The sequence below is a fragment of the Nyctereutes procyonoides genome, unplaced genomic scaffold (genome assembly GCF_905146905.1).
Source record: "Nyctereutes procyonoides isolate TBG_1078 unplaced genomic scaffold, NYPRO_anot_genome, whole genome shotgun sequence".
NCBI classification, from domain to species: domain Eukaryota; kingdom Metazoa; phylum Chordata; class Mammalia; order Carnivora; family Canidae; genus Nyctereutes; species Nyctereutes procyonoides.
Window position 1 is genome coordinate 73647626 of NW_026575125.1, and position 15564 is coordinate 73663189.

The following is a 15564-nucleotide window of genomic DNA, read 5'->3' on the forward strand; positions in this document are numbered from 1 at the left end:
TTTATGATAGTCACACACACACACACACACAGAGAGAGAGAGAGAGAGAGAGAGAGAGAGAGAGAGAGAGAGGCAGAGACACAGGCAGAGGGAGAAGCAGGCTCCACGCACCGGGAGCCCGACGTGGGATTCGATCCAGGGTCTCCAGGATCGCGCCCTGGGCCAAAGGCAGGCGCCAAACCGCTGCGCCACCCAGGGATCCCGAAAAATTCAAATTTTAAAATATGCTACACTATCAACAATAGCCAAATTATGGTATGAGCCCAAATGTTCATCAACTGATGAATGGATAAAGATATAGTGTGTGTGTGTGTGTGTGTGTGTGTACACATACTAATATTATACTGTATGTTAACTGGAATGAAATTGAACTTGAAAAAACGAAAAATGGTAATCTATTGAATCTAGAATAAAATTGATATGAAATTGAAGTTTAAGAGACATGTATACACACACACACACACACACACAGTGGACTATTATTCAGCCATAGAAAAGGATGAAATCTTGCCATCTGCAACAACACGGATGGAACAGGAGAATATAATACTAAGTGAAATAAGTCCATCAGAGAAAAACAAGTACCATATAATTTCACTCACATGTAGAATTTAAGAAACAAAACAAATGAACAAAGGGAAAAACAGAGATAGAGGCAAACCAAGAAATAGACTCAACTACAGATGGTTACCAGAGGGGAGGTGGATGAGGGATAGGTTAAATAGGTGATGAGGATTGAGGAGTGCACTTGTGCTGAGCACCAGGAGTTTTACTTAAATGTTGAATCACTAAATTCTATACCTAAAACTAATATTACACTATATGTTAACTAATTGGAATTAAATAACAACTTGAACAAACCCCCAAAAGATGGCAACCTATAGAATCAAGAAAAAGATCAAAAGAAATTGAATTTTAAGAGACATGTACAGCCCATTTTCTATTCTTATTAAAACCATATGGCTTTTCAAAAATGTATTTTGGAATTCAAACACTTCAGTTTAAAAGTACATATTTCAGGGATCCCTGGGTGGCGCAGCGGTTTGGCGCCTGCCTTTGGCCCAGGGCGCGATCCTGGAGACCCGGGATCGAATCCCACGTCGGGCTCCTGGTGCGTGGAGCCTGCTTCTCCCTCTGCCTGTGTCTCTGCCTCTCTCTCTCTCTCTCTCTCTCTCTCTCTCTGTGACTATCATAAATAAATAAATAAAAATTTAAAAAAAGTACATATTTCATAATATGAGTGGCAAATGTGGCTCTTAGCAAATCTAGCTTTGCTCTCCCCAAATCTTCCCAGAGCATAATAGCTTTTTGAAGGTTCAGAATTCTGTAAAATTTTTTCAAATATTCAATCTTTCTGAAAAATGTATGACTTTTCAAAGTACTAAGTACAAAGGGTTGGCAATGTTTTAAATACCAATTTCATTTTATGAAGTGCCAACATTTTCAGGGTAGTAGCAAACATTTTTGTCTCAGTTTTTAAATCAATAACCAAAAGAGTCTCAGTAGCCTCTAGCTCTCAGTTTTTTAATCAATAAACCAAAGGAGTAAGAACATTACACATTCCCACTCCTAGATTTAGAATTATATGGTTCTGTACTTAAAAAGATGTTGGCTGGGGATCCCTGGGTGGCTCAGCAGTTTAGCATCTGCCTTAGGCCCAGGGTGTAATCCTGGAGTCCCAGGATCGAGTCCCGCATCAGGCTCCCTGCATGGAACCTGCTCCTCCCTCTGCCTATGTCTCTGCCTTTCTCTCTGTGTCTCTCATGAATAAATAAATAAAAGTCTTAAAAAAAAAGATGTTAGCTAAGTCAAGTGCAAGACCAGTTCATTTTATTTTTATAGCCTTCATTTACTATAAAAGGAAGACTCTGGAGTCCTATAATATCCCTTTATTCATATTAATCATTTCCTACTCCAGTTTTATAATGCCTCCCTTATATTTACAATGAGGATGAAGGATATAGTAGCTTGATGAATACAAAGGGAGGCAGAATGGTGTGAAGAAAAGAAGTCAAAAAGTTCAATTTTAAACCCAAATTCCCCCAAACTTAAGCTAGTTACTGTCCCTCTCTGAGCCAGTCTCCTCATCCATCAAAGGGAAAAAATTCTCCCTACTTCACAGGATTTTCATAAGAATCAGAAATGATAAAATATGAAGTTGATCTGCTACATTTAAGAACCTCCTTTAAATGAGTTTGTAGGATAAATATATAAGTAAAAATAACAGGTATATATTAAACCATAAAAAATAAAATAAAAACTTCCTTTAGACTCTATTTCCATTATTTTTAACCTACCTCATAATGTGAAATCCTTTGTGATTCAAACTGTAGCACCACTCCACATATATTACAAAAGTTATCTGTATAAAGTTCAGTCTTTTCCTGTTCATTCCAAGTCGTATCTATGAATAAATAAAGGGAGGTGAGACTGTATATCACATTAATGAATATTTAGAAGTATCATTTTCATTCTTCAACTATCCATTATTTCATATGTCACCGTAAATCTGAGTGCCTGTGAGGCTATAGTAATAGCTTTTTGCTTATTGAGGATGCAATTTAATATGGGTATATTAGGTATGTTTCTAATGTCTGATATAGCAAGAGTTACTTATTTAGTATGATAAGTCTAGGCAGTATCATTCCAAAGGAAAAGTTATGGGGTTATCAGTAACTTCATGAGCTTCATGGAATGATCTAGGGTACCAATAATGAAAGACAGGGTTAAATTAAAAACTCAGCCTTGGAATTTTGTTTTACAGTAGATAATCCTAAGAAAAGCATTATTTTAAGACTGTCACTTATCTAGAGCTATGACTCCAATGTTATCTAAAAATCATTTGGAACCACAAGTATCTTTGCTTATGGTGGGCAAACATTCTCCACTATTATAAAAAAACCTAGCACGTCCATTTGGCAAAACATGTCTCACACAAGCCCCTCAAAGCTATAATGTTCATGTAATAATATATAGAAATTATGCTATAGTGTTTCTCACTGTATTAGTAACACATACTGAAACTTTCTGCATTTACACTTGAGGTCCACGCTTCTATCTAAGGTTCTTAACAGCTGCACTGTATTCTGCCAAAGTCTATTAGTTTATCTACAGGGTATAAACCACAAAATATCAAAATTTTGCTTGCTATTTGGCTATTTAAATGAATAACTTGATACCACATATTTATGGAGAAATGCCAATAATACATTAAATCTATAAAAGTTGTAGAAGAAAAATTATTAACACATCCAGTTCCCAATACTAACAAAAATTAATTATATACCACATAGAAAAAATATGGAAAGATATAAATTAAATTTAAAAGTGGTTAATTCTGGGAAACGGGGCTAGAAAAGGAAAAAGGAGAAAATTTAAAAAGGAAAAAAGGAAGAAAATTTAACATTTTATTCCTTACAGTTATCTATTTTAAGTTTTGCAAAACACATATAAGACTTGCTATTTAAAAATTTTCAAAGATATGTATTTTTTTAAGATTTATTTTAGAGAGAGAGCATGCAAGCTGGGGGAAGAACATGGGGGGGGGAGAGAATCCTTAAGCAGACTCCCCAATGAGCACAGAGCAGAGTTCAATCCCAGACCCTGAGACCTGAGCCCAAATCAAGAGCCAGCCATTTAACTGACTGAGCCACCCAGGCACATCTTAAGATATTTATTTTTAAAAGTTATGTCAGGTATCTTCAACTAAGCTTAATTTTCAGTATCACTGTATACACTAAAAAGGCTTTCTTAAAAAAAACTGCTTGTCCAAGATAAGAATAACTATAATTAAAATCACTAATCATCAGGGCAACTCAAATTAAAACCATTATGAGGTATCACTTAATACCTGTGAGAACGGCTAAACTAAAAAACACAAAAATTAACAAATATTGGCGAAGATGTGAAGAAAAAAGAACCCTTATGCACTGTTAGGAACGTAACATTGGTGCAGCCACTGTGGAAAACAGTATGGAGCTTCCTCAAAAATTAAAAATAGGATTATCATATGATCTAGTAGTTCCACTACTGGGTATTTATCCAAAGAAAATAAAAACACTAATTTGAAAAGATATACTCACCCCTATGTTTACTGCAGCATTATTTAAAACACCCAAGATATAGAAGCAACCCAAGTGTCCATCAATAGATGAACAGATAAAGAAGATGTGATGTACAGCTATACAATGGAATATTAGCTATAAAAAACGAAATTTTGCCATTTGTTACAACATGGATGGATCTAGAGAGTAGAATGCTAACGTAAATCAGTCAGAGAAAGACAAACACCATATAATTTCACACATACATGGAATTTAAGAAACAAAACAAATTAACAAAGTAAAAAAGAGACAAATTCAAAAAGCAGACTCTTAAATACAGATTGAAAATGGGTGGTTTCCAGAGGGGAGATGGGTGGATGAAGTGGTAAAACAGATAAAAGCATTAAGAGTACATTTACCTTGATGAGCACTGAAAAAAGTACAGAATTGTTGAATCATTATATAGTAAACTTGCAACTAATATCTGTGTTAATTATAGTTTAATAAAAAGAAAGAACTGTAATTAGAAGCATGTCAAAAATACCTTGACAAATGGTTAAAAATTTATCACTATAATATATGGATGGTATCGCCACTGAATTACATTTTTAGGTTGTTTTAGAATATATTATTTATTTTTAGCTCTAAAGTCAGCAAAGTAAAGAGGTTAAAATGTATTTCAGAATGTCCCTTGTTTCAGAATTAACTATTACATTCAATTTGAGCATCCTGGTAAGATTCTGATTTTCCCTTTAAAACCTTTAGTAAATATTATAATTTGTTGGCAATATAATTTATTACCAAAGGAAAGTTTGCTTTGAGAAGACAAAAGGAAACTACTAATTTAGAGAATCAGTAATTCCTAAAATATAACTTTCCTTTCTCTCCTAGATCAATCTTTAATTCCAAATTTCCCCAGGTCTAAATACTCAAAGTTTGAAATTGACCTCAAGTTGGGAAATACCAAGGCTGAGTATTTTAACCTAGCCTTTCATTACTGGTACCCCCACATCATTTCCATGAAGACCATGAAGTTACTGGTGCCCCTCTAAGTTTTTCTTTAGAATGGTATTGCCTACTTATTGCCTTTGACTTACCTCCTCAAACAAGTTCTTGGTCTGTTTTTCTTTATTAAATGGTACAATATTTCAGGCTCAAAATCTCAGCCATTCTTCTCCCCAGCAAATCACTACTTCACGTCAATTCTACCTTAAATCAAATAAATTCACCTACAATTACTTGTCAATGGCAAATTCTTTATATGTAATATAATGAATGTGATGTTCTGACTTCAGTGAATCAAAAATTAAAATATACAAAAATCTGTAACTAAAAAAGAAGATACTGGAGTGATGATGCACATTAAAATGTATTTAGGAGGATTTACCCTAATTTTCTTTAAATAGCATGCTTTCCTAATCAATTCAAATACGATTAAATCTACATTAAAAATTCCAGAACAAATCTTCATGTAAAAATTATTCACAAGCAGGGTATCACATAAAATTCACATGCACAGGGGACGCCTGGGTGGCTCAGCGGTTGAGCATCTGCCTTTGGGCCCAGGATATAATCCTGGAGTTTCAGGATCGAGTCCCACCTTGGGATCCCTGCATGAAGCCTGATTCTCCCTCTGCTTATGTCTCTGCCTCTCTCTGTGTCTCTCATGAATAAATAAAAAATATTTTTAAAAATTCACATGCACAGTTTTTCAAAATCATACATGCTGAATTAAAAATCTCTGTGGGTGGTCCAGTCCAACCACAAGTTATTCTGATAATCAACCACGTTGGGAATCACTGCCCTACAGGCTCAGATCCTTACACATAATGGCTGTCCAATATCTATTTGGAAACTTAAGCTGACTGATATATGGGTTTTGTCATCTACCATACTTATCAAGCTAACTGTGCTTTTGTTTAACCTGAAAAGATTTTTCAAAAAAAAAAGAAGGAAAAAAGTATTCCTTGGCACTATCTCAAAACTATATAAATCTCCAGAGTTGAAGCCCGAGAGTCTGTGTTGTTAAATAGGATCCCCAAGAGATCTCTTAAACAGCCTACCTAATGATCCTAGTTCAACCTTTCACAAAGGTAGTTCTTTAAATTTTTTTTTAAATTTATTTATGATAGTCACACACACACACACACACACACACACAGAGGCAGAGACATAGGCAGAGGGAGAAGCAGGCTCCATGCACCGGGAGCCCGATGTGGGATTCGATCCTGGGTCTCCAGGATCACGCCCTGGGCCAAAGGCAGGCGCTAAACTGCTGCGCCACCCAGGGATCCCCACAAAAGGTAGTTCTTAACCCTGGCTGCACATTGAAGTCACTAGGTTATTTTTAAAACATGCCAATATCCTGACTCCACGCCAGACCAGAATCTCTGGGAGTGGCTCCCCATCATAGTCTCTTGTTTGTTTTGTTCTTTAAAGTTTCCCAGGTGATTCAGTGAAGGTTGAGAATCACTGCTAGGCAAATTTTCATGTGTTTTTGTTGAACTGAAATCTGTTTTCCTGGAGTAGGGGCTCTCAAACTTTAGTGTGCATCAGAATCACCTGGAAAGCTTGTTAAAAGGTTGATTATTAGGTCCCATTCCCAGAACTTCTTATTCAGTAGTTCTTGGGTGGGGGACCAAGAACATACAGGTTTTTACAAGTTCCCTGGTGATACTGATGCATCATTGCTCAGGGACCAGACTATGACACCACACTGTCTCAGAGCTTCCACTGGTCCTAGTTCTATTCCTCAAAGTCATGGTAAATATAATCCCTCTTCTAAAATGGAAATCCTCAAATATTTTAAGAGAACCGTTACATCTGTATTCCTCCCCCCACACACACACACACCTTAGCTTTTTTGTGAGTTGATCCCAATATTGTCACGCAGCATGAATTCTAGTCCTCTCACTAATTTACCTAAATCCCTGCCATTCATAAAATACAAAATAAGCACAATCACCCTAATGGGGTCACAATTAACAACAGACTAGTAAAATGAGATCATCTCATTTTTCTTACTGTAGTAAAAAACATAATATAAAATTTACCACCTTAACCATTTTTAAGTGTACAGTTCAGTATTGTTAAGTATATTCACCTCTTTGAGTGTTTCTCTTCTATTAATATAGCCCAAGATAACTTCACCATTTTTTTGGTGGGCACATCATACACTGACTAATGCTAGGCTAATTTCTGACTAAAAGACAAGCTTAATTTTCACCTGGAGCTAGTTAAAGAATGCACTCCAGGACATAGTTATATAGATAGAAATTTTTATGGATCCTCCAAATACCCAATATACACTATATTTGTCTCATTTAAGTTTTCCTTTGTTAGATTCTATCAATAATTCTGGACTTTCAAGATCTTTTTAGATCCTAAATCTGTAGACAGGAGGCTTGTGGAAGCTAGGTTTTCACTGAGAACATTATACATGATGGAGTACTGTTTTTCAGAGGGCACTCCACACTGCCAAATTCTCTTTAAACTGCATTTCCCGGGATCCCTGGGTGGTGCAGCGGTTTGGCGCCTGCCTTTGGCCCAGGGCGCGATCCTGGAGACCCAGGATCGAGTCCCATGTTGGGTTCCCGGTGCATGGAGCCTGCTTCTCCCTCTGCCTGTGTCTCTGCCTCTCTCTGCCTCGGACTATCATAAATAAATAAAAATCAAAAAAAATAAATAAACTGCATTTCCCTTAAATTTGACATGAATGTAATGATCTCTCCTTTCTAAAGGCAATACCTGAGGCTTGAAGAAGTCAAGCAATTTGTTCAAAATTACATAGTAAGTGTCTAAGTCTGCCCAAGATTTCCCTGAGAGCTAGTTCTTAAAAAGGCCAAAGTCTTGAATGAAAAATTTCTTCTCTAGTTTTGGCATACATAAGAAATATCTCTGATTCACAAGAGATGCTAAAAAATGTTCCTTTAGACCCCAATCTACCCCCATCCCCACTATTTGAGACATGATTTTTGGACTCCCAGAAGTAAATGGCCTATAGCCAATTATGAATGTGGCAGAGGAAATTGGTGATAGTGCAGATATTTTTCAGCCTCTCTCAGGCAGAAGATCTAGAGGGCAGGCCAACTTCAGGGAATAAATGTTAAATTACAGGTCATGTGAGCAAATAATGTTGGCTGTGAGAAAGATGGCTGGAATAGGAACTAATGTTTACTGTGGACTTACTATATGTCAGGAACTAAAATAAATGTTTTCACAAAGAACTGGGGCTCTGGCACTGGTTCTGGTAGGAATGAATGGTTGAAGAAACTTGGCAATTTCTTTCTTCCTCTTTTGCTCTTTCTTTATACTCTCTTCACAGCTTTTCTCTTTATAAACTGGTTAGAATTTGAAATAGTAAAAAAACAAGTATTTTTATTGGTTGGTTGTTGAATATGGGCTTACACTGATTCTTAATTCCAAAAACAGTAAAAGTTGTAAAAAGCACTAGAATGAGAGACTGCATTAGCCTTTATCCTGCTATTAACTAGCTGTATGACTAAGAATATACCACAACCTTCCAGATTTCCATTTCTAAAGTTTCTTTTTGTACTTTACCATATATGGGTTGATAGTTATCAATACTAAAAGGTTGTATTTTAGACAGAAATACATAGAGAAGCAAAGTTTTCATGGGGTACTTAGAGAAGGATCCAAATAACTTAGCTTCTTCCAAATAATAAGTCTATCAGAAAACACAAAAGTAGATTTGAAGTTTTAAGCAGCTATACAGTTGCACAGACTTTAGGGCCTAAAAATTCAAAAGGTCCCAAAATTTCTTCCCCTACTCTTCTATTATTTGCATTTTATTATCTATGTCTAATTCGTAAAATTGGTTCTCTCCAAGGTATTTCTTTGCAAAACAATACACAGCATTTCTATTGATAAATATAATGCTTTAACCATTATAGAAAGTGTCAATAAATTTTTCCAGCAAATTAGGTATTATTTTGGTTATAATTTAGGTATAAGTGGCTCAGTTTTCTTTTCTGACAATGAATACCCCAAATTCATAGCAGATGGTCCTAAATCTTCCAATCTAATTTAGCTAGATGTTAGAACTAGAGTTAAAAATAAAAGTAGATTACACATTAGAATATCAAATGACAAAATAAAAATGCTATGAAGTATGATTTCATCCCTCATCTGCAGCAAATAAAGTTCTTTGACATGGGAAGGTAAATATCTCCCAGTGAATCTTAGACATGTTGCTTTTATATTCCTAGCATAGTACTTCTCAACTGTTCTTCATCCTCTGGCATATTTGAATTTTATATGCCATCATAAACTTGTAAAAGAGATATGGATAGGGGGGCAAGATTTTATACTCCAAATCAAAGCCCATTTTAGTGTAGTTTGATAGTGAGATCTTAGTGATACAATGGTATGCTTTCAAATATAGACTGGAATATACTATCCTTGAAACATACAGAAGTTTTTCATGCTGGTAACATTTTTTTTGTGTGTTTTAACATAAAAAACAGCAATGGAAAACAAGAAAGTACTATCAAAAACTAGGTTAAGGGATCCCTGGGTGGCGCAGCGGTTTGGCGCCTGCCTTTGGCCCAGGGCGCGATCCTGGAGACCCAGGATCGAATCCCACATCGGGCTCCCGGTGCATGAAGCCTGCTTCTCCCTCTGCCTATGTCTCTGCGCCTCTCTCTCTCTCTCTCTCTGTGACTATCATAAATAAATAAAAATTAAAAAAAATTTAAAAAAACTAGGTTAAAAATGGAAAGACACCTAAGGTGTTATGGCTTAAACTGATAGGATATGGAACAGATGAAACACAACTAATGTTTAATGCATGGTTCCACTTACATTCAGAGTATTAAAGTAAAACTGCTTTGCAATGCTGTCCTCTGTGGTCACAATAAACAGTATACTTCCTCAGGTTGCCGACAGTTAACAAATTAAGCATAACGTTTAAACGTTATTTTCCAGAAATCAGACACATCAGATAGTTCTTTAGATTGGAGAAATATAGTCATATGACAAAACTATGACCTACAGGTACAGAGTTCCAGTTTGGGACAATGAAAAATTTCTAGAGATGGATAGTGGTGAAGGCTGCCTAACAATGTGGATGTACTTAATGTCATTGAGTTGCACACTTAAAAATGCTTAAAATGGCAGTTTTATATTATGTATATTTGGCCACAATAAGAAATAAAATAAAATACTGAAAACGTTAAAATAAAAGACAAAAGCACTGTCTTCTCCCTGAACCACAGCAAGAGGGGCAGTTCTCCTGCAGTCAACCCATCACTCAGAGGAAAAACACATGAACAAGTAATAAAACTTTGTTTTGCTATTGTAAGTGATCCTCCCTTATGTTATACATAATATATATAACAATTATAAGGGTTAATTAATTTTTATAAGAGTTATTTTAAATGAAAGAGTGGTTTTGTTAAAATTGTAAATGGGAACTGACAAGAGATTTCATGTATTTGGTACTCGTACAATTTGATTATATTTCCATGTGGCTTTAGGCTTTGGTGAGAGAATCAACTAATTTTCTATTAATGAAAGTGTTTAGTCTATTACCTTCCTATAGGAGTGTTTACATGACTTGTGAAAGCAAAGCTTTCATAATAATTTGGAATGGGGGAAAAACTATGACCCACAGCACTGGGCTGTAGGGAAAAAAAAAAGCTTTTGAGTTGATCAAACAGATTCAAATCCTCTCTCTACTTCTAACTATATACCCTTGAGCAAATTATTTAACGACTTTGAGCCAGTTTTTTCATCTAAAAAGTACAGAAATATAATGTCTTTCTCGGGATATGGTGACTATTAAGTAAAACAAAAATTCTTTTAAAAAATGTTTAACACACATAATTACTTGATAAACTATGCTTGTTTACTAATTCAGTAGCTGAGATTTTACTTAATATTATAGTTAATAATTTCATTTCAGATCACAGTAATTTTAGAGATCATCTAATGTTTCTGAATCTTTAGCACTATTGTCGCTTTGGGCCAGATAGTTCATTGTTGTGAGGGACTATTCTATGCATCGTAAAACATTTAGCAGCATCCCCAGCCTCTACCAACCAGAAGTTGGCAGCATTCCCCAATTGTGACAACCAAAAGTATCTCCAGACATTGACACATGTCCTTTTTGGGGAAAAATTGCTTCTAGTTTATAACTGATTTAGTCTAACATTCTCATTTCAAAATAAGGAAGCTAAAGCACAGAGCAGTCATAGGAAACAAAGGATTAGGGAAATTAAAATATATGATTTCAGATTCAGGTGGATTTGGACTATGAAAAGGTTCAGAAGTCTTAGGAGAGGCATTAGTAATAGTTGGATGTTTTTAAACAAGTGAAATAAAATATGAATACAAATAATGCACATTTTGTGGATTAAAATCCCATGTTTATATAAAAATATTTGATTCAGCTTGTTCGAGTATCTGCCTTCAATAATATAAAAAGCAAAAAGAATTCACTTTCCAGAAACTCATTTTTTAGAGACCTTTGTTGGATTGTACCTATTCCAAATAGTTGATTATGCTAAAATAAAATACCATTAACTTTTGTATCCAAAAATGAAATTGAGTGTGAAATCCAAATTATCCTATTTGAAACTTTCTTCTAATACTACTAGAAATACCAGACAATTTAGGATGACATAGATTTTTTGATAAAAAAAACATTTATGTCTTGAGTCAGAAAAAAAAAAAAACAATGAATCTATGCCTACAATTTGGTTCACTCTCACTAATGAAATTCAAAACCATAGAGGATCTGGAGTGCCTGGGTGGCTCAGTCAGTTAAGTATCCGAGTCTTGATTTTGGCTCAGGTTATGATCTCAGGGTCATGAGATCGAACTCTGTGTTGAGCTCTGCTCTGGGTGTGGAGTCTCCTTAAGATTCTCTCTCTTCTCTTTCCTCCACTCCCTGAAAGTTGCATGCACGCTCTCTAAATAAATAAATAAACCATACAGGATCTCTGAGGAAAGGAAGAGTATAACATCTCTTCAGTTCTAGTACAAGAACTTTCTCTGTTCACTCCAATTAAATGTTCTTTGGTTATCTTGATAAGAAGTTTAAGGTTATGCAAATTAGATGATTCTATATATAATATTATAAAGACAAAGGTAATTTCTAGGTAATTGCTATGCAAGTGGATTATTAACTAAATAAAAAAAACAGCATGTCCTCCAATCTAAAACAGAATCCACTTAATAATTTAACTTTCTTAAAAGGAAGAGGTAAATAAACAGGAGGGATGGGTTTTTGTTTTGATTTTTACTATGATTACATTGGAACATCAATACTGAGTGAAAATTCATTTTTGAGCCATTAAACACTTTTGAAACATGTTACTGGATGAAATATGAAGCATCCTACAAAATCTCATGACTCCTCTTACCATGAATTCTGGGTAGGTATGTGTTTTGTCATATGTCCATTTACTTGGCATTTTTTTTTTGTTGGTTGTTTTGTTTTGAAGCTTATTACCCAATTTCCCATTTGTAACCTCAAAAGCTTCTAATATCCCCAGCTTGGCTATTTCTAATCTCCACTGACATTTGCTCACTACCAACCCCAAGAAAGATGCTGGCTATAGTTGAAAATAGATCAGCAAATGCTTTATCAAACCACTTTTAATGGTCCTATCTGGAGTGGACTTGTAGTAACTGGAATCTTGACAATTCTTTGTACCGTTTAGATCAATTTCCTAACTTGGGCTTAAAAAAATAAACAGGCAAAAGATACTGGCACACCATCAAGTGACATTTTTCACTCTTCTTTATCCACTATCATATAACTGCCAACCATTTATAGTATTTATAAATATCTAAAAAAATTTGAGACCTAATAATGTTTTGGACAGTGTACTATATCATATATTTATCTTTTGTTAAGTGGAAAGGTAAGAAAGTTTTGGTTTGGAGTGAACAGTTTATGAAGGTTATTTACTGAAAATGACATGGTAGGAAATAATTTTTAGGTAGCAATTATATTTGTTTTTTCATATCCTAGTAAATGATCTCAACACTAACAACACAGATTTCATTACTCACTGAATGTCAAGTGAAAACTATGGTCAAAGTTTCTCATGGCTTATGAATTACTGTTCTAATGCACAGCCATGGAAATGCCTGGAGAGTATCAATGCAGAACTGCAAAATCATGGTTCATACTTTCAGATCTGAAATCAACCTTGGAGTCTGGCTGGTCTAATACTTCTATTTCAGAAATGTCAAAACCCAAATCTAGGAAGTCTATCATCTTTTCAGGGTCACAAAATCTAGTAGATAAACAACAGAACCTAGGTTCACTGCACCAGACTCCTATGCTGCAGCCCTCTTCACTTTGCCAGCTAAAAATAATGTATACAGGGTATTGCTGCTACATTATGAATTTATATCTCTTAAAGCCATTAATACCTATGTAAATTCAAAGATACTATAACCAAGCCAGTTCCAGAGACAGGCAAAAAGCCATTTATTTGTTCCATGAGATACTGGTCCTAAACCTTACTGTGAAAAGTCCATGACAGCCAGATTGAATCGTGATCTTGACCACTTTTAAAAACTGTTCTCTCCTTCTTTATAGTCATATATAGTTTGGTATAAAAACAAAAAAAAATCCAGATTTCATATTTTCACCCTCAAACAACTGTACAAATCCAGGATGACTAAAGACACTATAGTCTTTCAAAGGCTGCCTTTAGTAAGAGAGTTAATAAAAAAAAGACATCACCATATCACTGTGTATTTCTAACTTCCATACTTAGTAAGTGGCATTTATGTAATGTGTCTATGACAAATACTGTAAAGGATTTTTTTTTTTACTGGTTTGCCATTCCTCCAAAGTGAAAGGTGTGAAAGGCTATGAAATAGCACACAGGAATGTACCATTTAAGAATGTGAAGAGAAAATCATTTTTATGGGGTAATTTTAATGGGGTGTCCTCCTAAGAAAAAGGAACTTAAATTGTTCTACTCCATTTTGGTGTTCACGTCTTTCAGTTGGGAGGCAAGTTAGCAACATGAGGTAACACACAAATACTGGAAGTTACGAAATTTACGATGGCAAAATGCTTTACTTAAATCTTCTATAGTGGACTCGGCCTCAACAATCTAAGAATAAGAAGCATTTCCAAACACTGCTTTAAAACACATTTCAATGGCAAATTTTACAGTTTGCTATTAGTAGGCTGTTTACCAGTATTTCGTGTGAACTAGATACCACTTATTACTGAAATAGTTAAGAAATTTTTTTTATGTTAGGAGTAGTATGTGTTGGTAGGTACAACAGCACTTACTAAAATCAAAACCATCTCACTGATGGGCCCCTAAACTTTGCTCTATAAGGTCACACCCTCAAATAGCCAAAGAAAACTCTCCAAAGTGATTTCTGAGATCTGTGCTTCTACCACACTCTCTTCCTTTATTTTCTTAGTACAACCCCCTCCGCCAGACCCTATGATCCTACAATCTAACAGCTCCTACTTTAAAGCTCAAGTATACACTCTAACCTCCCCAATTTCCTAACCTCCTCTCTCTTTAAATATCCCACAGCAAGTTTCCACTGCAGGATGCTGAATTTCACCAAAGGGGGTTTCCTCCCTTTTACTTACTTCTTCGGCCTTTCTCTTCTATATCTGCCCCCGTTCTGAATCAGTCCCCCTTCCCTTTTCCTGACCCTCCAGTTTCACACCATTTCTACCTTAAGTCCTCTCTTTTTACCAAATCACACCTCAGCTTCGTAGACCATACTAAGGCACCCTGGCTGGGAGAGAAACTATGTGGTATTTTTCTTCCCTTCAAATTCCTGCCGTGTGAATACCTGCAGCTCCTTTTCCTGGGGACCACCGCCAACCTTGAGGGTGGGGGAAGAAGTAGGGAAGCCCCTCTCTGCTTCAGTCCATCTTGCACACTCGGGGCTACTACGGCAGGGCGGGGCGGGGCGATCTTGGCCTTTACTGCGCCACAGCAGGTGGGGGGTGGGGCGGTGGCGAACCGCGCCCAGTCCGATCTCGGACGGGCAGAAGAGAGGCAGCGAAGGAGATGGGGCCGCCCCCACACCCCGGGACGGGAACTCACCTTCTCTGAGGCGAGGGCGGGTGTCTACTTTAAAACTACTGCCCCCCCTCCCCGCCGCCGCCATAGTGGAGCCGCCAAAGCCGCCGCTGCCGCCGTCGCCACAGCCACCGGCAGGCGGGAAGGCAGGGGTGGAGGTGGCGGAGGAGGCAGGCACAATCACTGCCGCCGCCACCGCCGCCGCCGCGCAGGCGGTGTAGGAGGAGGAGGAGGCGGCAGAGACGGTAGCTTCCTGAGGGGAAGACTCCGCCGCCAGCGGTGTGACTGTGCTCGGCGCCGCCGCCATCGCAGCGAGGCGCGGACAATTGCACTTGCGCCTCGCTCCCGTTAAGCTCTTTTAGCCCCGCCTCCCGCTTAGCCCCGCCCCCTTCGCCCCTCTCATCCACGCTTCAGCTCGAGCCTCGTTCTCGCTCCTTCTCCCCACCAATAGGAACGCTTTAGACCCACGGGCTGCC

At 36.9% G+C, this 15564-nt stretch overlaps 1 protein-coding gene across 2 annotated transcripts in view; it reads right to left on the reverse strand.

Annotated features, from left to right (window-relative positions):
- ZMAT1 (zinc finger matrin-type 1) overlaps positions 1 to 15395 on the reverse strand; it is a 31803-nt gene extending 16408 nt beyond the window's left edge. The window contains exons 1-2 of one of the 2 annotated variants that reach the window (XM_055337328.1): positions 15113 to 15395; positions 2298 to 2404 (exon numbers count right to left, since the gene is read on the reverse strand). In XM_055337328.1, coding sequence (XP_055193303.1) covers positions 2298 to 2404; positions 15113 to 15395 — 390 coding nt within the window. The remainder of the gene's footprint in view (positions 1 to 2297; positions 2405 to 15112) is intronic. The other variant, XM_055337329.1, reaches the window with a different exon arrangement.
- Positions 15396 to 15564: the final 169 nt, after the last annotated feature.